General features: G+C 55.9%; 2 protein-coding genes across 6 annotated transcripts in view; one reads left to right on the top strand and one right to left on the bottom strand.

Annotated features, from left to right (window-relative positions):
- Window positions 1–3,281: 3,281 nt before the first annotated feature.
- Window positions 3,282–6,936, top strand: POMC (proopiomelanocortin). Of its 2 annotated transcripts, none has more exons than XM_049818731.1 (3): window positions 3,282–3,408; window positions 5,177–5,351; window positions 5,969–6,936. In XM_049818731.1, the coding sequence occupies exons 2-3, from the start codon at window positions 5,223–5,225 to the stop codon at window positions 6,605–6,607; spliced, it is 768 nt and encodes a 255-aa protein (XP_049674688.1). In that variant the 5' UTR covers window positions 3,282–3,408; window positions 5,177–5,222; the 3' UTR covers window positions 6,608–6,936. The 2 variants fall into 2 exon arrangements, with proteins under 2 accessions (XP_049674688.1, XP_049674687.1); XM_049818730.1 differs by having other exon boundaries at window positions 5,151–5,351.
- A 1,356-nt stretch (window positions 6,937–8,292) lies between these two features.
- Window positions 8,293–23,035, bottom strand: part of EFR3B (EFR3 homolog B) — a 43,186-nt gene continuing 28,443 nt past the window's right edge. For 3 of the 4 annotated variants that reach the window (XM_049818726.1, XM_049818727.1, XM_049818724.1), the window contains exons 9-23: window positions 22,770–22,905; window positions 22,083–22,244; window positions 21,359–21,470; window positions 19,431–19,482; window positions 19,027–19,199; window positions 18,274–18,349; window positions 17,242–17,403; window positions 16,768–16,899; window positions 16,588–16,655; window positions 15,745–15,872; window positions 15,245–15,336; window positions 13,671–13,719; window positions 13,221–13,327; window positions 12,966–13,015; window positions 8,293–12,765 (exon numbers count right to left, since the gene is read on the bottom strand). In XM_049818726.1, the coding sequence (XP_049674683.1) occupies window positions 12,660–12,765; window positions 12,966–13,015; window positions 13,221–13,327; window positions 13,671–13,719; window positions 15,245–15,336; window positions 15,745–15,872; window positions 16,588–16,655; window positions 16,768–16,899; window positions 17,242–17,403; window positions 18,274–18,349; window positions 19,027–19,199; window positions 19,431–19,482; window positions 21,359–21,470; window positions 22,083–22,244; window positions 22,770–22,905 (1,605 nt within the window). In that variant the 3' untranslated portion in view covers window positions 8,293–12,659. The remainder of the gene's footprint in view (window positions 12,766–12,965; window positions 13,016–13,220; window positions 13,328–13,670; window positions 13,720–15,244; window positions 15,337–15,744; window positions 15,873–16,587; window positions 16,656–16,767; window positions 16,900–17,241; window positions 17,404–18,273; window positions 18,350–19,026; window positions 19,200–19,430; window positions 19,483–21,358; window positions 21,471–22,082; window positions 22,245–22,769; window positions 22,906–23,035) is intronic. The other variant, XM_049818725.1, reaches the window with a different exon arrangement.

Raw genomic sequence — 23,035 nt, 5'->3', positions numbered from 1 at the left:
ACAAGGTTTTTGCAAGCCCCAGAGCAATTCTTTCCCCTGTGACGCTGGTGTTTACAGCCCAGCGGGATGGCTGCCCCACGTCCCATGGGATTTGAGCACAGCTGCGACATTCGCACCCAGACCCAGAGCGCATTCACACCCAGGTGCGACCTCTTCTCCAGATTAAAATGGAAAGGCCAGAAAACACGTGGCTAACGAGCCCATTCACCCGTGGACATCTCACCCCCGTGCCCAGCCCTGCCGGGAAAGGGTTGCACGTCCTGAGTGTGTGGCTTTTATGGAGACAACGTCATGATGAAGCCACCAGATCTCATTCAAGGCATCCCTAAAGTGAGGTCTCCAGCGCTGGGTGATTTGCTGGAGCAGAGGCCCGGCCACTCTCAGAGCAGGGGCTGGAGGACACTGCTCTTGCAGTGTATTATATGGTCCTGGTTGGTCTTCAGCTCTCCCCTCCTCAGGGAGAAGAAGGAAGAAGTTCCTCCTAATGGGATTTTCACCCTGCTGGAAGGTCCTTTTCTTGTCATCTTGGCTTCCCACCACTCCCCTTCATCTGCCTGGGCACTAGCTGCATCCACTAATCATTTACACACTAGACTCTTCGGGAAAAAAAAGATAAATAAGGTCTGTAATAGAATATAATGAGTATCCTACTGTTAACATCAGGAGCAGCCCTGCGCTGGGAGGGGGACCCGGTCACTCCAGCGCCCCAGCAGTGGAGGTCACAACTCCTGCATCCTCCAGAGATGCTGGGGCACCAACATCCCCCGGGGATGCTGTGTTCCCCAGCACCGGGAGCAGGGAGGCTGAGCTCCGGCTGCCGTCGAAGCTGGGAGGGAGGTCCGAAAGCACTGGCTGCAAGGCTGACAAGCATGGAGGCATCTGGCACAGGCTGCCGAAACCGCGGCAGAGGATGCTTCATCTCAGCCCCTCACCTGCAGCCGCTCTGCTCAACGAGGTTTCCTAAACAGATTTCGCATCTTCCTTATAAACATAAACCACTCAGACTGGTCTAATGAAGATGAAAAAGCCTTTAAAGTGGGAATCATAGCTCCGGTTTGGGCCATAAAGTATCTCAGAATAGCTCTCTGTCATGGGAAAATATTGCAGATCGGGAGATCTGTCAGGGAGGATGGAGGCAGCTGACGCAGTTGTGGGCGCTGCGGCAAGATGGTTTGGAGATGGATTTGGGGAGGACAGGGGTCCGGAGAAGGTGTGAACCAAACTGAAACGCTACAGAGGCTATTTCTTGAACCTCTGTTGCTTTTGCCTCTTTAGAAATCCACTCTGGAGGGTTTCATGCAGTCCTGGAGTACCCAGGTGAATCTGTTGCACCCCAATATCCTTTGGCAAGGAGGTGTACACGTCTGCAGCCCGCTGACGGACAACTCACCTCCTTTTGGTTTATTCTCAGCCTCTTCTCTGGCTGTTGGAAAGAGAGGAGGATCTCCAGAGGAGATGTCTCCAGGATGGAGCCTCTCCACCCTGAGGCAGATGTCTGGATGAAGTCGCTCAAGCACACTTCTAGGTCCCTCCAACGCCAGTGTCCTGCTTATGGGCTGCTCTCCCTGGGAGGTTGCCTTTGGGGTGACTCCTTTCTCTACAGAATACCATGTCGAGTAAAATAGAAGCAAACCTTTCGCCCACCCAAGGTGAGACCGTATCTGCTCCTTGCTGGTAAGATCGCAGGCAAACCCCCGTGTGTGGCTTTGCCGTGTCCTGCAGTTTGTCTTCTTATAAGCATGCAAATCAACAACTGTGCTTCGTACGGGCTGGCAGGAGGGATGCTCATAACCCATGTCTGGCTCTTGCTTGAGCCCAGACCCAACAAAAATCACTGTTAGGTACTCCGGGAGGATGGTTCAGCCTTCAAGGGCCACCTTGTCATTACATCCTGGACATGGAAAAATGCTGATGCAGATGTGTTTCTCCACCTGGGTAAGCCCAGAGCTGGAAAAAAGACCTTAAAATCTTAGAATCATCCCCTGATCCTGATGCCATCCCCCTGGGTTGCCTGTGAAGAGCAGCCAGCGGAGGTGATGAGCAAGGTCAGAGCCAAATCTGCCTCAAGCACATTGGACATCAGGTGTAAAAGGCCACGCAAACCCTGGTAAACCAGCTCTGAACACTGTCCTGCTGCTGTTAAACCTCCCGCACGGGGCCCGGTGTGGTTTTGGGATGTGGTTTTACCCCAAACCACCCCAGGGTAGAGTCAGGAGTTAGCAAAACCACAGCCGTCCGCAGGGGAGGTTTGCACATCGCCACCCTCTTTTGGGTGGTAAAAGAGAATTGAGCCCTCCAGGCACAAGCCAGCTGTCTGAGGGGCTGGAAACTTGGCACCAGATGAGTTTCCCCATCTCTCCAACCCCCTCGGATACCCCATCGCCCCCAGCCCCTTTCCAGGCTTGCCCCAGGGTGCTATCCTGCACTGAACACATTGCAGAGGATGGAGCATCCCTCTAGCTCGCCCATGCAAGACTTGGCCAAGGTGCATGAAGGAGCCTCCTGGAGGCCACCACTGCTCTTACACATAGAGTGGCCAAGGCCAAACCTATAGAAAACGTGAGTCCCGCCGGGCTTCAGGCTGCTGCGCAATAGGGAAGGTGTCCACAGCCCAAAGCTGGTCCAGCTCGAGTGGAGTGCAGAGGCTGGGGTTTGATGGGTGCAGAAGGGGAGCAGTGAGCCTGGCCGAGCACGTAAACATGTCCATGCTCTGGAAAAGCCACCCCCAAGCTGGAAGTTTCTCTCCCACTGCTTTTACACCCAAAACTGGTGGCTGGAGGACTCCCTGGCACATCAGGCAGAGATCCCCGCTGCCTGCGCTCGCCCTGCCCGGGGTGAGAAGCCGCTGCTGTCCCGAGAGCTTTGCTTTTAACTAAATCCCCTTTTATCCCGCAGAAAGACAACCCCAAATCCTCAGCACCCATCAGAGCACTAAGCCCTCCCACGCCTGAGCCCAGGGAGTGACGGATGCTCCTGTCCGGCGTGCCGGTAATAAACAACCCATGCCAAATCCACCGCCGTCGGTGCCGGCTGGTACCCGGTGAAGGACTTTCCATCCAATCCTCCCCCCACTCCAGCTCCAAAGCTGCAAACGCAATTAGCAGCATCGCCTGGAAAACTTTGCTGGCTGCAGTTCGCCGAGAGATGCTAATCCCTCCATCCGCCGCGGAGTCAGATCCGGCGAACGCCCGTCGCTTGCTCATCTTTTGTTCGGTACCTGGAATGGTCCCTCTCACCCCCCCTCTCACCCCTCCTTCCCTCCAGCAGATGCAGCAGATACGATCGCCGGGGGGGATATAAAAAGCCGCCGGGACCAGTGGCCGAGCGGCAGACGCTCGCCGGGAGCGTGCGGGAGAGGGGGACGGAGGGTGTGCGGTGGCAGCGGTCGGGCTCCCACCCCGACCACAGGTAAGCCCCAAAAACCAGTGACCAAGCCCTGTGGGTCTCCCCCATGTGTTTTGGGGCGTGTGGGGGGAAAGAAACTTTGCAAAAAGATGGGTTTGATGGATGGTGGGGACCGGTCGCTGCGGGGGGGGGGGTGTGACACGCTGCGATGGACGGCTGCTGGGCAGGGGTTTCCCAGGGAGGGATGGGCAATAAAACAGACTCTTCCCTCCCTGCCTCCGGCTTCTTGCCCTCTCGCCTCCATTTATTGTTGGGTTTATTTGCATTATCAGGTGTTAATGTGTTACAGAGGTGCTGCCCGCTGCCCCCCGGACCCTCGGTGCTGCTGCGCTGGGGGATCCCAGGCAGCGACACCCACAAATTCAGGCAGAAGACAGAAAAGCAACCTTTGTGTTTAGATTTGGTTTGTCTCACTGTTTTATTCCCCTTTCTGAACTTCTATTTGCTGTCATAACCATCAGGGTCTTTTTTTCCTTTGCCAAAGAAAGTTCCCCTCCACCCAGGTTCAACCTGGCATCTCTTGCACTAGAGGGAAGGGTCAGCTCTCTCCTCCAGCCACACTCTTTGGGCCAAAATTAAATTTTCCTTCTGTTTTCTTTCAATGTGGGATGGGGTTTTCCTCCCGTAGAGCTCCCACAGCATGGGGGAAAGTGAGACATGTGAGTCCACGCCGAGTTAAATAAGGCTGCTTGAGAAAGAGTTGGGGTTTGCAGGGGAGAAGCAACCCGGGCATCCTCGGGGACCCTGGAGCCAGGTCCCATGGGTGTCCGGGAACCAACCCCAACCTCATCCTTGATGGCACAGCAGCAACAGCTGGTTCAGCCCCACGGTTTCAACTGGATCCTGGGTTAATTTTGGCAGCCCCTGGGGCATGCTGTGTCCCAAACACCGCCAGCACTTGCCATAGCCCTTCCCAAAAGCCAGGCAACAGACTTCAATATTATTTAATGTAAAACATTCATGTCTTACTCTTTTAATCCTAATTTAATATTATTTACAGTTGTGTCTCCCACCACGCAGGAGTTTTGCAGCTTCTCAAGGGGCATTGCAGGACAGGTTAGGAGGGAGCACATATATTTTAGAGGATTCAGCTTGCAAGCAGCGAGCGGTTGGCAAAGGATGAAACCTCGAGACAGCTCCCTAACGCTTTCCCCTTGCAGCATCACTCATCTTTATGGGGTTCTTAGGAGGCGGCAGCAATCCCCGCTGAGAGCGATTGTCACCTGCGGTAGCAGTGACAAAAGACCTGGGCTCCAGAGAGACGCCTTTCGGTTCAGAAGGCAAAAGGGAGAGGCAGGAGGGAACCTTGCCCATTTTCTGGAGCGGCTGAGCAGGAGCAGAGCGATGCGGGGGCAGGCAGGGAGGCAGCTGCAGGTGTTGCCTTCCCTTTTCTTTGCCTCAGTTTCTCCTCCGGCAAAATCAGCCCCACGCTCCTGGGGTGTAGGGAGGTGCATCCCTTTGCCATGAGCTTGAAGCAGGAGGAAAGCTTTGCAGAACAAGGGGTTTGCAGCACCAACGCAGCTCCCAGGGGACAGGCAAAGCTGCGGCCCCGTGGGAAGGGACAGGGCCGGGGGACGCAGGTCGGTGCCGCAGGAGGGGACCTGCAACCCCAACAGAGGCGACTCAGAAAAGGGAAAGAGTAAGAAAGGGTAAGGCGGACGCATCAAAGAAAGCATTAAAGAATCTCCTGAAGGAAAAAAAAAAAAGAGGGTCGGTGGGTTTTTTTCCTTTTTTTTCCCCCATAGGTCCTGCACGGTTTCTGGGCCCGCAGCCCCTCACATCCCTCGTGCGAGCCCGGCCTCCTACCCCCGGCCAGGATGCCGAGCGCGGTGTGGAGCAGCCTGCCCGTGGTGCTGGGGCTCCTGCTCTGGCACCCCGCCGGCGCCAGCGGCCCGTGCTGGGAGAGCAGCAAATGCCAGGACCTCAGCAGCGAGGCCAGAATTTTGGTAAGCCTGGGGACGGGGACTGCCCTCCAGTCGTCTTTGGTTTCTGACGCCCTCCCGGGGACCGGCGCGGTGGGGCTGGCGGAGGAGGTGATGGGGATGCCGACACCGTGGGGTGACGCGCAGCAATTGTGGGGCGATGCTTTGGACCCAATGAGCCGCGGGTTTTGGTGGGGTTGTGCCTCCTGGCTTCACGCTGGGGGATGACACTAAAATTATTTTTTGAGCTTGCAGCAGCCCTCCTGCACAGGAAGAACGAGCTAATTTGGGTGTCGGCTTTGCCCCGCACCCAAGGGTGCGTGCAGAGGGTGGTGGTGGCAGGACGGTGCAGCGGCTCGCCTTGTGCAGGTGCCGAGTTTGCTCCAGGGACCCCACCGTGGGGGCCGTGTGTCCCCCCCCAGCACTGTTTCCAGCCACCCAGGGCCGGTTTGGTGCCCGGGCATGATGCTCCAGGCTCAGCCCTCAAAGCTCCTGACTAAGGGCGGGGGGGCACCGGCACGGTGAAACCATCTTGTGAAACATCCCGCTCCGTGCAAGCAGCCCCCCAGTGAAACCCCCCTCTCCCAGGGGATACCCGGCCACGCGCTCACCTTTCCCGCACATCTCCCTGCCCCACGCAGGCGTGTGCCGTGGCGTGCAGAGCCGACCTGTCGGCCGAGGCACCCGTCTACCCGGGGAACGGGCACCTCCAGCCCCTCTCCGAGAGCATCCGCAAGTACGTCATGAGCCATTTTCGCTGGAACAAGTTCGGCCGGAGGAACAGCAGCAGCGGCGGCGGGGGGCACAAACGGGAGGAGACGGCGGGGGGCAACCCACCGCCGGCATCGCCGCCCGCCGTCCCGCCGTCCCGCCGCGAGGAAGAGGAGGGAACGGGGCTGGAGCGGGAGGAAGGCAAACGCTCCTACTCCATGGAGCACTTTCGCTGGGGAAAGCCGGTGGGACGCAAGAGGAGACCCATCAAGGTCTATCCCAACGGGGTGGAGGAAGAGTCGGCCGAGAGCTACCCCTTGGAGTTCAGGCGGGAGCTGGCGCTCGGCGGCACCGGGGCACCGTCCGAGGAGGAAGAGGAGGAGGAGGAGGAAGGCCAGGAGGAGGAGAAGGCGGCCAGCGGCTCCTACCGCACGCGCCGTTTCGGCTGGCACGCGCCCTTGAAGGACAAGCGCTACGGGGGCTTCATGACCTCGGAGCACAACCAGACCCCTCTAGTGACTCTCTTCAAAAATGCCATCATCAAAAGCGCCTACAAGAAGGAGCAGTGATGGGGGAGAGCCCGAGGGGCATCCCACCCCCTCCACCACCCCTCCCCATAGCTTTAGTGTCCCGCTGGCATGTGTTTCACTTAGAGATCACTCGTTATGTCGTTCTTAATTAGTACTCCGAACGGGTCCACTCCCGGTTTTCAGTGGGTGGGAAGAGGTTAGGGATAAAGACATCAACCGCTTTCCCGCACCCACTGGACACGCACGGGAGCGGGGATGATGCCCAGTTTGGAGCACGCTGGATGATTTTCATATTTTCACTGAGCTGTACAATACTGTAAATGATAGATTAAAAGAATTCTAAAAAAAAAATAACAATACATTTTTTTGCAAGCTAAACAGGTGTCAGCAATATCTCTGGGGGTTGTAAAGGGGCAGAAAAGATAACTGCAAAGTAAAATCCTGCAGCTGTGGGGTAAAGAGACATGGCTGGGAAAGTGCTGGGGACCATGTTTTAGGGTGGGGGGAGAAAGAACAATTTTGCACCCGCAGCTTGGGAGCTTCACAGGAGTCGGCCATGGGGCTCCAGCAAGGGTGGGCTCGCTGCAGCCAGCCCAGAGAGGGCACCAGGGGCTGCGTTTTGGTGGGGGCCAGCTCCTGCACACCCCAGCCGCGTGTGTTTTGGTCCCAGAGAGGAGCTCCACGCTGACGTGACACGAGATGACAGCTTTTGCTGGCAGCTTGGGGAAACGCAGCATCCTCTGGGTGCTGTCCCAAGGAGCAAAGGCACTGAGCCAGGCTCCCCCAGCACCCACCTCCCAGGTAAACTCATTAATCCGCCATTAAACAATAATGCTGAAGAGCCTGGGGACTAGGGAAAGCTTCATTATTTATAAAGTAACGCCGCTAACTCATGTAGTGAAGCAGGGGGGCAGGCTGGGGAGGAGGCCAAGTATAAAACCAGTTTCATGGGGAATTAAACCTTGATCGCCTCTGCCCAACTAACAGCTTATTGCTGCCAAAGCATAACCATGCCCATTCCCCCTTTTACACACTTCCCAGGCAGCAAACCACCAGCATTAATATCGTAATGCTGATCTCATGGGCTGGCTTTGTGCTTCCCACCACCTCCCGCTCCACTCGAGGATGGAAAGCGAGCGCAGAAGAGCCGCAGATGCCCCAGTGGGATGAACCCACCACTCTAAACAGGAGCGGCTTTGGGGATTGGGATTGGGGCTGTGCATCCCCATTTATTTGGTATAAGATGGTGGAAATACTGTTAAAGTAAAACAGGGCTCCTATTAGTGTTTTTTCCCCCACTCCTTAGCGAAGAGATGCTCTAAATCAGTCCTTAACATAGCGAGGAGCAGAGGGGCTGCTGGTGCAGCACGTGCATGGCTGGAGCACACGTGGCACGGTGCCCACCACGTATATTTTGGTCCCTCAAACAGCTTTCCAGGTGTCATTATCTCCCATTTTGGCCTTGGCAGGTGGGTTTGTGCACATTCATGCATTCTGTGAGCAGAAGCCCAGGACCTTTCCCCACGGCCCTGCGCGCTGCAGAGAGCTTCTGCAGGATGGGGGAATATCACGAAATGAGTGGTTTGGACTGCTTATAGAATCACCATCAAGGGTATTAGCAAAAATGATTTTAAAGGAACTTATAAAAAGTGTGACTTCACAGAGTTTGATGGCAAGGTTCACTCTATTACTTAATACACAGATGAAATGTACAAAGGAAAATCAAGTTAGAATCAAACTAGAATTATTTGTACAGAGACCAAAGATGCAAAAGGCTAAGAGAGAAACATACAATGGAAAATTGAGTTAGAATTGATTTTTTATAATTTGCACATAGCTCGGTGATGTAAAAAGGGAGGGGAGACCCTCCCATTGAGTCACGAGGTTCAGAGAAGACCCCCTTGCTTTCTAAACTCCTGACGGAGCTCAGGTGTGGCTGGATCCGCTCCTAGTCCCAGACTCAGGCAACGGTTTATGTCTAAAGGGATTATGTGTGTAACAGCAGTCTGAGGTTCGTTCACAGTTTGAGGTGAATCATAGGATTTAGAAAAGGCAATATTTGTACTTGCTATAGCATACCCAGGTTAATTCACACACGCATGCACACAGATGCTAAGAGAAAGAGATAAGCAATGGTATACCCGTTAAAAATTCCCCTCGAGTTCAGTGAAAATATTCACGTCAAGCATCTCAGCATCTTTCTCAGCGGGCGAAGGGTTGAGCCTCAAGGAGCGAAGGGTACCAGCCCAGGTCCCATTGTCGGCTTTCGGCAACGGTCCTCCGATTTTCACCAGCCGGAGAGTTTGCGGGCTCCGAGAGGCATCCCCCTGAGAGGGAGATGCTGGGCGCAGCTGGACCTGCGGCAGTCCAGGAGAGCTCAAAGGCTCTCATGTGGGACCACTGTTTATAGGTTTGCCAGACGATTGCCTAGTTTACTCATCAGCAAGTTACTGGGATTCCAGTAACACCGGCACAGTAACACACGTTTTTCACATGAGCTATGATTCAGATAAGGAAGGCTCCAAGGCTGTCAAGGAATAACTAAACCCAGATAAGGGATGCTCCAAGGCTCTCAGGGAATAACTAAACCCAGATAAGGGATGTTCCAAGGCTCTCAGGGAATAACTAAACCCAGATAAGGGATGCTCCCAGGCTCTCAGGGAATAACTAAACCCAGATAAGGGATGCTCCCAGGCTCTCAGGGGATGACTAATATTCTCAGTCCCCACCTCCGCTGGGCAACAGGAGTCCTTGGTAGGGTCACTGCTGCTCCCCACCTTAGCCATGCCAGAGTTCCCAGGATGGTCAAGAGACGCTTAACCGCCCAACTCATTACACAAATGCTAAGGCCAAACGGGAATTCCCGAGATTGTGGAGCGGCCCGGGACAGGCTGGGGGATGAAGCACCACAGGGGAAAATGGAGGAAATACTGAATTATAAAGGATGATAAAGATGAAGCCCGGTTTGGGTTGGATCCTGGGCACAGAGCCGGGGCAAGGAAGCTTGTCCACAGCCGAGGCCATCCTCTTCCTCACCCCGTGCCTTCCCTTCTCCATCCCAGCAGCAACCACCCGTTGTCCCAGGGCAGAGAGACAGCACCCAGCTGCCCGCGCCAAGACAGCAGAGCCCCTAAGGTGGCAACATCAACATTTATTGAAAAGGGCATTAAGACGGTGCATTTGAAAATATCAACGGCTTCTTGGCCCTTTTAACAACCCACTCACCCCCTGCCCTCAGCTACACATGGGAACACCACAGTGCTCCGAAATACAGAGATGGAAACGCACACATGCACCTAAACTGACAACTTTATAGAAATATACTTTGTCATCTATACGTACACAAGTATCTAAACTAAACGTGATGTACAAACAGGTCACTTACACTGTGTGTGTGTCTGGGGGGAACATTTACAGGTGGAGTTTGGGTCCCAAAATGCGGAGGGGCAGCGGTGAGACATGCTGGGGGATGCAGCCAGCCGGGAGGTGATGGCCCCGGCCCCGCTGCAGGGTCCCATGGAGCAGAGCAAGGGAAAAGCATCGGGACTGGAGGGACCGGGGGCTGCTCCGCAGGGACAACCCGCAGTCCAATGCCTGGGAGCAGAGGCCAGGGGTCTTTTTTGCCCCAAAAGGGATGATGGGCACCCCAAGATGTGCCCCGTGCTGTCCCTGTGGCTCCCCTCCTTCAGTGTGAGCAAACCTTGTGCTCATCTTCCCACTTTCATTGTGGTTTTGAAGAGTTTTGGAGGTGTTTTTCCCATGGACACACAATTTGGGGGTCAATTGCTTTTCCTACTGCGTTTTGTTAAAAATTTTAGTGCTTTTCATTAAAACAGCCACAAAAGCAAACACTTCTTCTCCAAGCAGCCTGCTTCGTGTTCCTGCTGCTGACCCCAAAACCTGTCACAGCCAAAACTCAGGCTCCAGCGGGACCAGGTGTAACCTGGGGAGCAAAAAGGGCTTGTGGACAGGGGATGGAGACACACGGGGACCCTGAGGAGAGGCAGCAGCAAAGGGAGAGGCTCTGGCACTGGGCAGGACTGGGACAGGCAGAGCCATGCTGGGAGTGGGGCAGCACTGTGATCCAGCCCAGGGACTAAAATAAACCCTTGTTTTTCCTGTCCTCTTAAGCTAGATCATTTCCTAAGCCCAGATTACAGCATGACCACACAAACAAGTGGTGACCTTGGGGCAATTGCGAACTGTATCCGCCACCGAGGAAAAAAAAAAAAAAAAAAGGGGATGGTAAAGTGTAATTACAAGCTTAAAATAACTGCCTGAAGATCTGCAGCAAGAAAGAGGTGGCAGAGAAATGGGTCGTGGCTGAAGCAACCCAGCAGGGCACGGGCAGAGCCGGCGCAAACGCTGAGCGGCCGCCTTTACCTGCTGTCCCCCCGCGATGTGCAGAAGCAGCTCCCGCGTCTCCAGCTGTCCAAAGCTGTGTCTCTTCGTGTGGCAAAGACAGAAGCAGCACGTCTGGCCGGAGGGGAAGGGGCTGCCCGAGCTCGCAGGAGAGACCCCCAGGGACCCCCAGGCTGCTCGGATGGCAACGGTGGGGAAGCTGCAGGCCAGCCGACTGCGAAGCGTGCCCAAGCTCGCCTTGTGAGCAGCCTTAGTGCACCGATACTCAAAAGGCATTTGGGAGCAAGAGAGACCCTGTGAATGATTAAAGACTCCCCTGCGAACGACTGAATACCCCCTGCAAACGACTGAACACCCCCTGTGAACAACTGAACACCCCCAAGCGACCTTTTCTCCCCGTCCCTACTGTCTTCACCTTGCAGTTTTGGTTTGGTAGGACCCAGAATATTCTACCATGTGTGTCTAAAGCAAAGCTTTCGATAGGCTCATCTCCCCCAGCCCAAATCCAGTTTTATCCTATTGCACAAGAAGAGGTGCGATACACGGCCTGCCAGATGCAGGGTCTGCAGGGTGTATCCTCTAAAACACCTCTTATCGCAGCTATTTCCTGCAGTACTGGGGTTCCTTTGTGATTATGGCGCAGCTGATTTAAGATTGGTCTTTGTCAAAGTGATTCCGCTTAAAAAAAACATTCTCTCTTTGAGACAGGAACCCCAAAACTGTGAAAACCCAACCCAAAAATATGAAAACAGTGGGTTAATGTGTTAATATTCCCCAGCACGGTGGTTGCTCGTGCCTCGTGTCACCGCCCCGGGCACCCCACTGCATGCCCGGGCACGCTGCCTGCGCGCTCAGTCGCACCAGCCCCCTGCGAGCAGCCTGCCGATGACCCGGCTGAGAGGCACAGCTCTTGTGGGGTTTTTTCCCCCAAAAAAGTGGGTTTTCCCAAAGAAATTGTGTTTTCAAGTGACCTGGAACCAGCCAGGCTCCTGCGTGCCCCCACATTGGGATGGGACGATCGCCACCCTCGTGCTGCACCGGGCAAGCCATCCGTCCAGGGCATCGGGGCACCATGAAGCGCCCAGGGGAATTTGCCACGCAACGAGGGGGCTCTGGGGAGATGCAGGCTCACAGGCCAGGAGCTGGGCGTGGGGACTGTCCCCCCTACTCTAAGCAACCTGCCTCAAGCACCAGCTCGAGGAGGCTTTGGTTTTGCGGTCGCCCCAGGCTCCGGCACGCTGCACCCCAGACCCCCTCCTGCCTTTTACAGCCTCCCACCCTCCAGCTTCAGCCCTGCCCCTTGCTGGGGCTCTTGACGTGGCCGATAGATGATGCGGGGAGGGATTCCCCAGGGACCAGATTTGCTTTATGCTGGGAAGATGTACATACCCAACGTGCTCCGCCCGGAGCCAGAGCATCTCCTCTCCCCTTCCCGAAAAACAAAACCAGAAAGGGAGATCACAGCAAACACCCACCTCCCCGCGCCGCTGTGCCCTGAGCCTCCTGCACCACCAACTGCTGCAAAACATGGTTGCGGAGGCAGAGGGTCACAAAATAAAGTACGGGAGACGGATTTGCGGTGGCAATGAATCTTGGGGTGACCTCGGTGTCCGTGTCCCCACCCGTCCTGCACGAGGACGCGCTCCCCACAGGGTCAGCAGTCTCTCCCCAGGAGGTCCTTTGGTGCGAGCTGTGCGGCGGTGGCTCTGCCCCACCAGCACAGCCGCCCTCAATACACGCACAGGTCTGGGAACTTCATCTCGTACACCGGGATGGAGTGGTTTTGGGGCTGGCCATAGGCGGCTGTGATGGTGCCGGAGGGGCTTGGCGGTGGCCTGAAACACAAGAGATGGAAGGAGGTGGTTTACAGAGATGTTTGGTGAGAAAGCAAAGCCTGGTGCGGAAAATGTGCATTCTTGCACCATTGCAGGTCTCCCCAGTGCCACCGTAGCAGAGGAGAACTGGGGCAGCAGATTTCTGAGTGGCTCGACAAACTGTGCTTGGCTCAGCATGCTCAGCCGTCGCCCCAACTCACCGTATGGTGATCTCGAAGATCTGGTTGAGCTTGCTCTGCAGCAGCGTCGCCTGTAACACAGACACGGCGGCCGTATTAGTGCGGCTGCACCCTGAGGACCGCAGCGGTGCAAACGGAACAAACACCCTGTTGGCCTTCCCTGGTCACCAGAGTAGAGGGAGGGTGGCCTGGCAAAATTCAGGGCCGCATTGTCACCGTCCGCCTCTCCCCAGCAGTGTCACCGCAGGGATTTAGAGTGCCGCAGCCCCGACTCACCCGGGCACCGCAGTGGGCAGCGATCTCCTCGAATGGGGCTTTCTGAAATTTCTCCACCACTTGCCGCCTCCGTTCCCGCTCCTGTTCCTCCACGGCGACGCTGTCTACTGAAGCAGAAGGGACATGGCTCTCAGCTGCTCCCTACCTGCACGGACCACCACATCGCCACCTCCCCAGCAGACAGCGTGGATTTGGGCATCACTAGGAAGCCAAGGGGAGGGTCTCCAGTGTCTGGCTTTGGGACCAGCCCCGCCAGGAACACCTCCAGGGCCAGGAAGAGCTATGAAGCTGTTAGGTCGCCCTGCAGCCTGGGGGCAACGCTGCCACGGCAAGGCGCCGGGGACTCATCCATCCGTGGTGCACACACGTAGACGCAGGGCTGAGAGAACCCACGCACACACACCACGCCAGCCTTCACCTCTCCCTACCACGGCCGGCTCCCTCACTTACCTATCGCCTTCTTCAGCGTCTCGTATGTGATCTCTTCTGCTGGTGCTCTCTAAAAGAAGGGGAAAAGCAGATGAGGCTCAATGCACAGCACAGGATACCGTTCTGGGATTACAACAACCCAGAACCACTGTCCCAGGCTGTACTGTTGCACCAAAACACAGTCTGTCCTTAAAGATCAGGGATATCTTTCCTGGCAAAGAGTGCTTTTAAAATGTTTCTTCAGGCTGGACTAGCCAGGCCTTACACCTCCCCGAAAGTAAAGATTTGCCACCCAAACAGCAGTGGGAGACCCTTCCTGCTGTGTGGCTCCCTGGATTGGGTCTGTGTAGCAAGGTTTTGGTAGCGGGGGGGCTACAGGGGTGGCTTCTGTGAGAAGATGCCAGAAGCTTCCCCTGTGTCCGACAGAGCCAATGCCAGCCGGCTCCAAGACGGACCCGCTGCTGGACAAGGCTGAGCCCATCAGAGATGGAGGTAGCACCTCTGGGAGAACGTATTTAAGAAGGGGAAAAAAACTGCTGCGCAACGGCAGCCAGGAGAAAGGAGTGAGAACATGTGAGAGCCCCAGCCCTGCAGCCCCCCAGGTCAGTGCAGAAGGAGGGGAGGAGATGCTCCAGGCGCCGGAGCAGAGATTCCCCTGCAGCCCGTGGGGATGAAGACCCCGGTGAGGCAGGCTGTCCCCCTGCAGCCCAGGGAGGTCCACGGTGGAGCAGATCTCCACCTGCAGCCCGGGGAGGACCCCACGCCGGAGCAGGGGGATGCCTGAAGGAGGCTGTGACCCCATGGGAAGCCCGTGCTGGAGCAGGTTTGCTGGCAGGACTTGTGACCCTGCGGGGGACCCACGCTGGAGCAGTTCGTGGGAAGGACCCGTGTTGGAAAAGTTTGTGGAGAACTGTCTCCCATGGGAGGGACCCCACACCAGAGCAGGAGAAGAGTGAGGAGTTCTCCCCCTGAGGAAGAAGGAGCAGCAGAGACAACGTGTGATGAACTGACTGCAACCCCCATTCCCCGTCCCCCTGTGCTGCTGAGGGGAAGGAGGTGGAGAAAATTGGGAGTGGAGTTGTGCCCAGGAGAAGGGAGGGGTGGGGAGAAGGTGTTTTAATTCTCATTACCCTACTCTGATTGTTTGGCAATAAATTAAATTAATTTCCCTGAGTTGAGTCTGTTTTGACTCAAGTGACGCTAACTGCCGAGTGATCTCTCCCTGTCCATATCTCGACCCACAAGCCTTTCGTTATATTTTCCCTCCCCTGTCCAGCTGAGGAGGGCAGTGATAGTGTGGCTTTGGTGGGCACCTGGTGTCCAGCCAGGGTCAACCCACCACACTGCCCTTGCAGGCTGGGACCTGTCAGTGCCTGGAGGGGAGCGTCAGGGGGAGTCGGGGTCTTTCTGACCCCACTCGCTGCCAGACACACCAGGACTGAGTTACGGGCGCCTGTGCTCACAGCCAGTGGAGCAATTATGCATGCAGCCAAATGAAGAATTAGAGAGGGCTTAACCGCATACTGTCAGGTTACTAAAAGTATGCAGTGCTGAGGGGATGAGGCAGCCCCTGCAGCTCTGGTGTAACACAGTACCTGCTCTCGCTCAGGACTGTTTCTCGACTCCACCTCAACCTGCAGGGAAATGGTCTCACCAATGCTCTTCCTCTTGGACAAGCGATCTTCATCTGGGGAGGAAAAGAAAGGGCAGAAGAGCTAATTGCAGCCATCTCAGGGGCAGTGGGGTGAGCACAGGTAGCCCCCGGGGAACATGGCCTCACATCCCATCCCCAGGGTAGCAGTCCATCTGAGCCATTCACCCAAATTCATCCAAACCAGCAGAACTGAGGACTGAGCCAAGCCCAGCAGACTTCATGGCTCCTTCTGTCCAGTCAGCCGTATATGTGTCAACCCCAGGAAGTTCCCAATTAACCACTTCATGCCTCAGTTTCCCCAAGGCTACTCCTCTAAAGGAGGGCAGAAAAACAACAGGCCCACATGTAGGACAAGAACTTCACACCCCCATAACTGTGCAGAGCAAGGGACCAGTTTCCTTTCCCCGCCAGTTCTCCGGGATGCCCCAGGGTGGTGCGTACCCGTCAGCTGGGGGATGTAGGGTGTGCTCAGCCGGTCCGAATTGTAGCCGCTGCCGCCCAGCACCTCACTGATCTTGCTCTGCCAGAAGAAGACCTCCGGGCCCAGGCGGTCAAGGCTTTTGCTCAACCTATGGAGACAGAGGAAAAACCAATGGAGATGGCAGCACCTCTCCTGCTAGCAGGGTTTCCAGTCCCTTTTGGGTCAGAAACAAAGGGCTCTCATGGCTTTGCTTAGTTCCAGCACAGCCTGGCTACATCACGCTATTTCTGCGCACACCGGCACAAAGTCAGAGTCTCAGAAGGGCTCTTGACCCATCACAAAGGATACGGATGCACTCAGGGAACACCACCCTGACCTTGGGAATGTCTCAAGAGAACAGTGGCACTCACTGCGGGCAGCATCTCTGTAAGGGACCTCACCACCAAATGTGACCCATGCCAAGCGTGCCAGCAGGAACGGGACAGCCCAGCCAGCCTTGGCCTGAGGATGCTCAGCACGCAGCAGGCATCCTTGAGCTGGTGTCACGGCGGAGCAGCAGGATCTGCACCCATCCTGCTGTCAGACAAGGGGAAGGATCAGCCTGCAGAGCTGATCCCGGCATTTGGCTGGCTGTGAGCGCAAGCCATGGCGGCCACCCCCTTCCCTGGCTGCATGGAATCCTCCTCAGATTCTAAACAGGCTGAAAATCACTTTATGTCCTTCCCACTGTGCAATCCCCAGACGGGAAAGGAGACAAGCACGGGCAAGTGAAGGGTTGATAAACCCATTATCGCCCACGATCTTAAGGATGCCAATCCCTCAGGAGCAGGTAGCGGGGAAGAAGATATTTTCCAGGCTCTTACCTGGGTCTCTCCACAAACACATCTTCAGGGAGCAGATAGGGAGCTTCCTTCTGCCGCATCTGGATGACCTGTGGAAGACAAGCAAGGAGCCAAGCTCAAACCCCACAGGTGGCCAGGAGAGTCGATGCCAGAGCTGCCACGGACAAGGCTCCAGCCCTGTCCCCAGACCCTCCCTCGCACCTCATGGATGTGCTGGCAGAAGGTGGGCACGGTGGTGAGCTGGCTGATGAGGTTCAGGTAAGCTGCACCGAGGGCAAAGAGCGCACAGCGGTTGTACGCTGTCAAGTTATCCTCGTTGATCTGGGCAATCTCCTGCAGCAGAGACGCAGACCCATGAGATGAGGACAAGACAATACCCCCGGATGGTTCCCATCCACCTGATGGCATCCCCTGCCCTGCAAACATCCCAGCTTTTGGAGCTTGGGTTTGCAGCATTTCAGGCTGGCAAGGCGACTGGGATCTCCCCCCAGCATGCTGGCCTGATCCCTCTGCGGTGGCAGAAGCTCAGACCAGGTGAGGCACTTGCATCCTGCTTCCTCAGAGACCCCAACTCCAAATCAGCCCCCCTCCCAGAGATTCCTTCCCATCCCATCCCAGCCCACCTCCCACCACGGCGCTGAGCACCAGCAGCACATCCAGCTCCCCGCTGCCTACCTGCACGGCCAGCACCAGGCGGATGAGGTCCACCACGACCTCCTCGTTAGCCAGCTCGATGCTGATGAGCATCAGCATGCTGTAGAGAGCCTCATAATGAGCCTGCACATTGCTCTCCTCCTTGCATATCAGGTAGATGTGCCGGTAGAGCTGCTGGCCATGCTGTGGGGACACGGAGAGATGCGGTCACCCCCTGAGCATCCCCTACGAGTAACACAGCCATCAACGCAGAGAAAGAAAAGCAGCAGGGCCCAGCAAAGGGGCCTCCATCCATGCGGGAGCGAGCAGAGCTCCTCCGGTCACCAAGCAAATGAAGAAAGGCCCAGGGAGAGGGAGCTGTGACTGTCAGGTGGGGTTTCACCATTTGATGCTGGACCCTGATGGGGAAGAGCTACCGGCAGGTCCAAGAGCAGAGCCCAGGGCAGGCAAACAGCACTCGCAGCACCAAGCCTAGGGAAAGGATGCCTCTGTTGCAGAAGCATTACAGAAATCATGGCTCAGACCACAGCAGAAGAATAAAGCCCTGAGACACATCACTTGACAGCAAGGCACGGGAGAGAGCAGGGCACATGCTGGTGCAAGGGAAACTCAGCTCTGCGACAGATTTTGGTTTGAGTGCTGCATTGCTGCTCCCTGGTGTGCGCAAGGTAAAAAATTGATCCCATCTTGGCCTCAAGTTAGCTCCAGAGGGGTTTGCACCACCCTGGAAGTCTTTTAAGGATGCAGCGGGGCGGGGGGGGATAAAAATAAATAAAATCAGGCAACTCTGAAAGCCACTTGATAAATAGCTTTTGTGATACCAGCAGATCCTGGGGTACACATTCCTTGGGGCAAATAGCAGATTTAGGAGTCTAGAAAGGCCCACGCATGAAGCGCTGATGGAGATGATTGAATCCCACTGGCTTTTCCCAGGGACATCCCCAGGTTTAGAGGCATCATGGTACTCCAAGACTCAGTGTGACTTGGGGAAACAGAGGCACAGTCCTCACACTGGTCTGCACAAGGACAGCTTGACCCAGACCCTGACACTACCTTCTTCATGAAGACAGTATCTTGGCGCGAGCATTTGTCCACTTTCAGCTTCAGGACCGAGATGTCGCTGATGGTGCTGCAAGGAAAGGCCAAGGGGAAGGGAAAACTCAGACACCGGAGGGAGGAGGCATGATTCCCGCATGCCTGCAGAGCTGCTGGCCGGGAACGAGATCTCCGGGAGGAACCGAGGGGGAAAACTAAAGGTAGCTTTTAAAACCCATCTGAGCAAATCAGATATTCAAGAGTACTGAGGCAAATCACTACAGGATTTCAAGGCAGTGGCATTCAGGAACACAAAGGCAAGTTACAAAGAAGTGTGCAAGCAAAGTGGATTAGCAGGACCACAGCAAACCACATGGAGATGTTTCCATCTGGGATTACAGTCACCTTCTTCCAAGGTAATGCAGCATGGACAACACAAGTGCCCAGCAGGCCTATCCATGGGGACGCGACGCAGTCAATGAACCCACTCGAGTTGGTTGTTGCTCCTGCACGTCCTCCTGGGACCACTGTCTAACCACAGTTACATTCAGCAGCGTGGTCCCATGTCCCTCTGGGCACAGGCTCTCAGGGAGACCCTCCACCCACCTTGCTCTTAGCAGACCACTGATCTGCAGCATTAAACCACCCCAGAACTGGTACCAGATTTATTAATAATCCTACCAGCGCTCCCAGCCCCAGCAGATCTCCCTCCCAAGCCCACTCTGCAGGGTCTGCAGGTCCCAACCCTGTTGGGGGGCCCCCCGGACATACCTGATGGTGGAGAATTTCTGCCGATTCCCATGGCGATCGATGAAACTGATGAGGATCTCAAGGACAAAGAGGCGGATCTCAGCATCCTCCATGAGAGCTGCGGAGAGCAGCCTGTCCAGGAAGGCACTGGGAAGTGCCGTGAGCATGTTACTGCACTGGAAGCCCACAGAGACCTGCAAGCATCAAAGAAAAAGGGAGGCAATGTGACAGCGTCACTTGAAGGAGGTTAAAACACACCAAGAAAGAGGGGATGCAATCAGAGAAGACTAAGTACAGCTTGAGCTTTTCCTACACCACGCCAGGGGAGAGGGTCCCTGAGCTCAGCTCTGCCATGCCAGCAGCTGGGACCCCCCCAGGTCTTGTGGGGGTTGGACACTCCTGCAGGGATGGTGACACATTCATACCTGGAGGAGGGACTTCAGGAGCATTATCTGTGTCAGCCGATTCCGGTTCTCCCTGCCACGGAGAGAAGAAACAAATCGTAAAATCCAAGCGAAAACAAAACAACCCTCCTTCCATACCCAAAGGATGGAAAAACCTCAGAAAGGGCAGGACGAATTTCCTGAGAGTCACCACCACAAACAGCCATGCTGTAAAGGTCTCCAGCAAATGAGCTCCAGATTTAACAGCCAGCAAAAACGCTGCTAAAGGAACGATGAATATCAAAGTATATATCCCGCCATAGGCATCAGAAACAAGGCAGCACTCGCATCTCCAGGCAGGTGCAAGATGAGCTCAGGACGATGACCCAACCTCTGGATGTCCCCATCCCACAGTGACTCCCAAGGGACACCAGGCACTGGCTCTGAACAGGCTCCTCACTTCCAAGCAGCTGAAAATTGGTAAGACCCAAGCCCTCCTGTCCATGGAGGTACCCCTGCTCCCATCTCACCACTTGCAAAGCCACCATGAACCACACTTCCACTTCAGTGATGGGGGGGGGGGGGGGTTATGCAAAAAAAGAAGAAATCTTGAATTCTCTACTGTCTGAATTCAGTCTTTTCTAGCCCCGGGGGGACACAGGGAGCCCCCAAGGTATTTCCAGGCTGTCCCACGACACACTGCCTGTGCTGCCTACCTCTGCCCAGGGACTGAGCTACACTGCAAATGGCAGCATCCCCATAAGCTGAACTGCAGGTCGCACCTCCTCTGCAAACTCCTGGTTCACCTACACACCCAGAGCAAGCACCATCCTTCACACAGCGTCAGATGAGATTTAAAAACCCTCCCGGAGGAAGCTCATGTGGAGCTCCCGGGGGAGCTGATAAAGGAGCGGTGACAAACAGCCTGGCACAGCCAGCCCAGCACCGAGAAGCGACTGCCATCCTGGGGCTATGAGCCCAATTCTGCTCCTGCAGCAAGGAAAGCTGCCCTGGCCGAAGGGCACACAGCACCCGGTCTGTCTCCCACCATGTGAACTGGGATTGAACGCAGGCATCAGGAATTACCCCCATGTGAGCGAGGAGCAGAGCGTGTCTCCTATCAGCCAGCACAATCTCTCTCCCATCGGAGACAAGTGGGAAGAGCCTGACCGCACTCTGAAGATAAATATAGCATGAAAATCTGTTTGCTCCTTACCTACATGTTTCAGCACTGATACCCTCGCTCCAAATAGCTCTCATGGTCTGTTCCCACACTTCTTCAGCAATTATGTTGTTTGGGTGTTTTCCCTTCCTTCTCTTCCTCCACCGCTGGGTATAAATACCACCTCCTGCTCAGTGTTAATAAAAGCTCAGAGGCAGCTCAGAGGGGCCACGCGTCAGCGGGGGAAGGCAGCGATGAGCAGCCAGTCCCACGAAGCCATGCATGAGCTTCTCAAAAGCCACAGACAGCCCTCCCTCACCAGCGGCCACCTCGCTGCCCTGAGACAGCCAAAGTCACTCCCCTGAATGTTATTTTTAGTTCCTGGCTAGTTTTGGACGACACCCCGGGACCGAGCTCCTGACAGCTGAATCTCTCAGCAGGTACCCTAAGAAACGCAGACTTCAACTGCAGCACCACTGCCTGTAAACACCTTTTCCCCTTGATGCTCCAGTGTTTCAAGGGGCCCTTGTCATCACATTTGCAGCAGACAGCAAAGCATTTTAAATAAGGATCGCACGTTGCTCAGCTTCCCTCGCTCTTCGGTGGAAGCTCCCGATGCTCAGCCTTTCCGATAATGTGCCCATGTTCCACTCTGTCCCCAAAGGCCACCTCAAGGTGGGAACAGTTTCAGGAGCTCCTCGGCACTTTCAGCCCTGCGTTCGAAGACTCGCGTCACCACACACCGGACAGCAGCAGGGAGAGCAGGGCAGGGGGGAGCAAGAGGAGGGAGGAAGGCAGCCGTTCTCACCCAGCTTTGCCAGCCTCGATGGGCTGCTGCGAGGAGGGTAGCGGCACCTTGTTCATGATGAAGACCATCACCTCAGACTGCTGGTAGGTGGGAAGCGTGCTGGCGAAGGATCCTGCAGGGACAAGAGCCAGTTGGCAGCGTGCGAGGCGTAGCCCACCGTCCCCAGAAGCACCCAGTGCCATGGGGTCTGCCCGCCTGCCCCGCTCCAAGCTGGCTGTCGGACCCCCATAGCCAGGCTGGGATAGGACAAGCCCTGCCTGGATCTGGCACCCGCAGGCAGCTTTACCTTTAGGACGATTCGAGACCCGTCAAAACGCCTCCCAGGTGGGGCAGCCCCAGGCCCAGCAGGGTGAGGCTGAGAGTTGCCAAGCCCTGCCTCTACCCCTTCGTTTTTTTGGGGCTGGTGCATCCCCATCCTCAGCAGCTGCGGCAGGCTGCTGCCTGCCCTCTTTCCCTCCTCTCCTTCCCTTCCTCGGGGTCTCCTACCCAGGGAGAAACACGACTCTGCCGGGGATGGCCGGGGTTGCAATGCCACCTGCCGATAACCCGCCACCACGCTTGCAGCTGCGCTGCAACGGATAAACCTCATTTCCCATCGCCGCTTTTAGGATGAGGGTGACTTCGTTTCACCCCAGATAATCCCGTAGAGGCACAAGGCAGAAACCCACCGCGCAGGGGATCACCCACCAGCGCAGCCTGCGCCAGGCACGGCAGGACACCTCACCTATGGTTTTAATGACGGCCTCCTGGAACATCCTCTCCTCGTGCTCCTTGATGATCTTGGTGCTGACGCCGGCAGCGCAGTCGTAGCTCCCCGTCAGCGCGTAGTCGATGCTGAGCCGCAGCTGCCTCAGCAGGGTGTTAAACACCTCCAAAACCGTGGGGCCTGGCGGGGGGAGAGATGGTGGAGCATCGCTGGAGGAGAGCAGCAGCTTTCCCCGTGGAGATGGAGGCTGTAGTTTCCCACAGGACAATGTGGTTTGTGCATCCCATCACCCCATAAACAGGTTGAAAACAGTTTAGCCAGACACAGAGTGACTTTTAACCCCCGCCAGCTTCCCCGGCCAAGACAGGAGAGAAATGTCCTTCCAGGAGCACCGTCAGCTCAGCATATTCACAGCAAGCCCCTGAAAATCCCTTTGCTCCGCTGTCACAAAGGCAAAGGCTGGCATTATATTCAGCCCTCCAGGTTTAGGTGGCTGCACGTGGGCATGGGTGTTGCGCTTGGGAGCACTGAAATGGCACAGAAGAGATCCCAAGCACCCACGGATGCTCCAGACTGGATCCCCCACCACCAGCTCACACCTGAGCACACGCCAGAGCCCAGTCCAAACGTCTGGCACCTCTTCTCCATTCCCACTGCAATAAAAGGGCGAAGAGATGGATGGGGAGGATAAGTTTATTCACTTACCAACAGATCCGGAGGCTGCGATCACTGCTGCCTCCGAGAGGACCTCCACGATGCCTGCGCGCACGGTGGCCGCGCTCTTGCTGTTGGCATCCAGGTGCCCCAGGAGCTGCTGGATCACGAGATGGGAGTGCTGCGGCTGGGAAGAGAGCATGAACGTCAGCACGGGTGCTGCATGCACGAGGTGACAGCCCGTTTCTGTAACCCACACGGCTACCAGGGACAAATCCTGCACGTGTGCCCAGCTGCACTGAGTCCCTGCCCAGGTC

This window comes from Accipiter gentilis, chromosome 16 (genome assembly GCF_929443795.1).
Source record: "Accipiter gentilis chromosome 16, bAccGen1.1, whole genome shotgun sequence".
NCBI classification, from domain to species: domain Eukaryota; kingdom Metazoa; phylum Chordata; class Aves; order Accipitriformes; family Accipitridae; genus Astur; species Astur gentilis.
The sequence above is the reverse complement of the archived record's forward strand: the minus strand, read 5'-3'. Positions and strand labels throughout refer to the sequence as shown.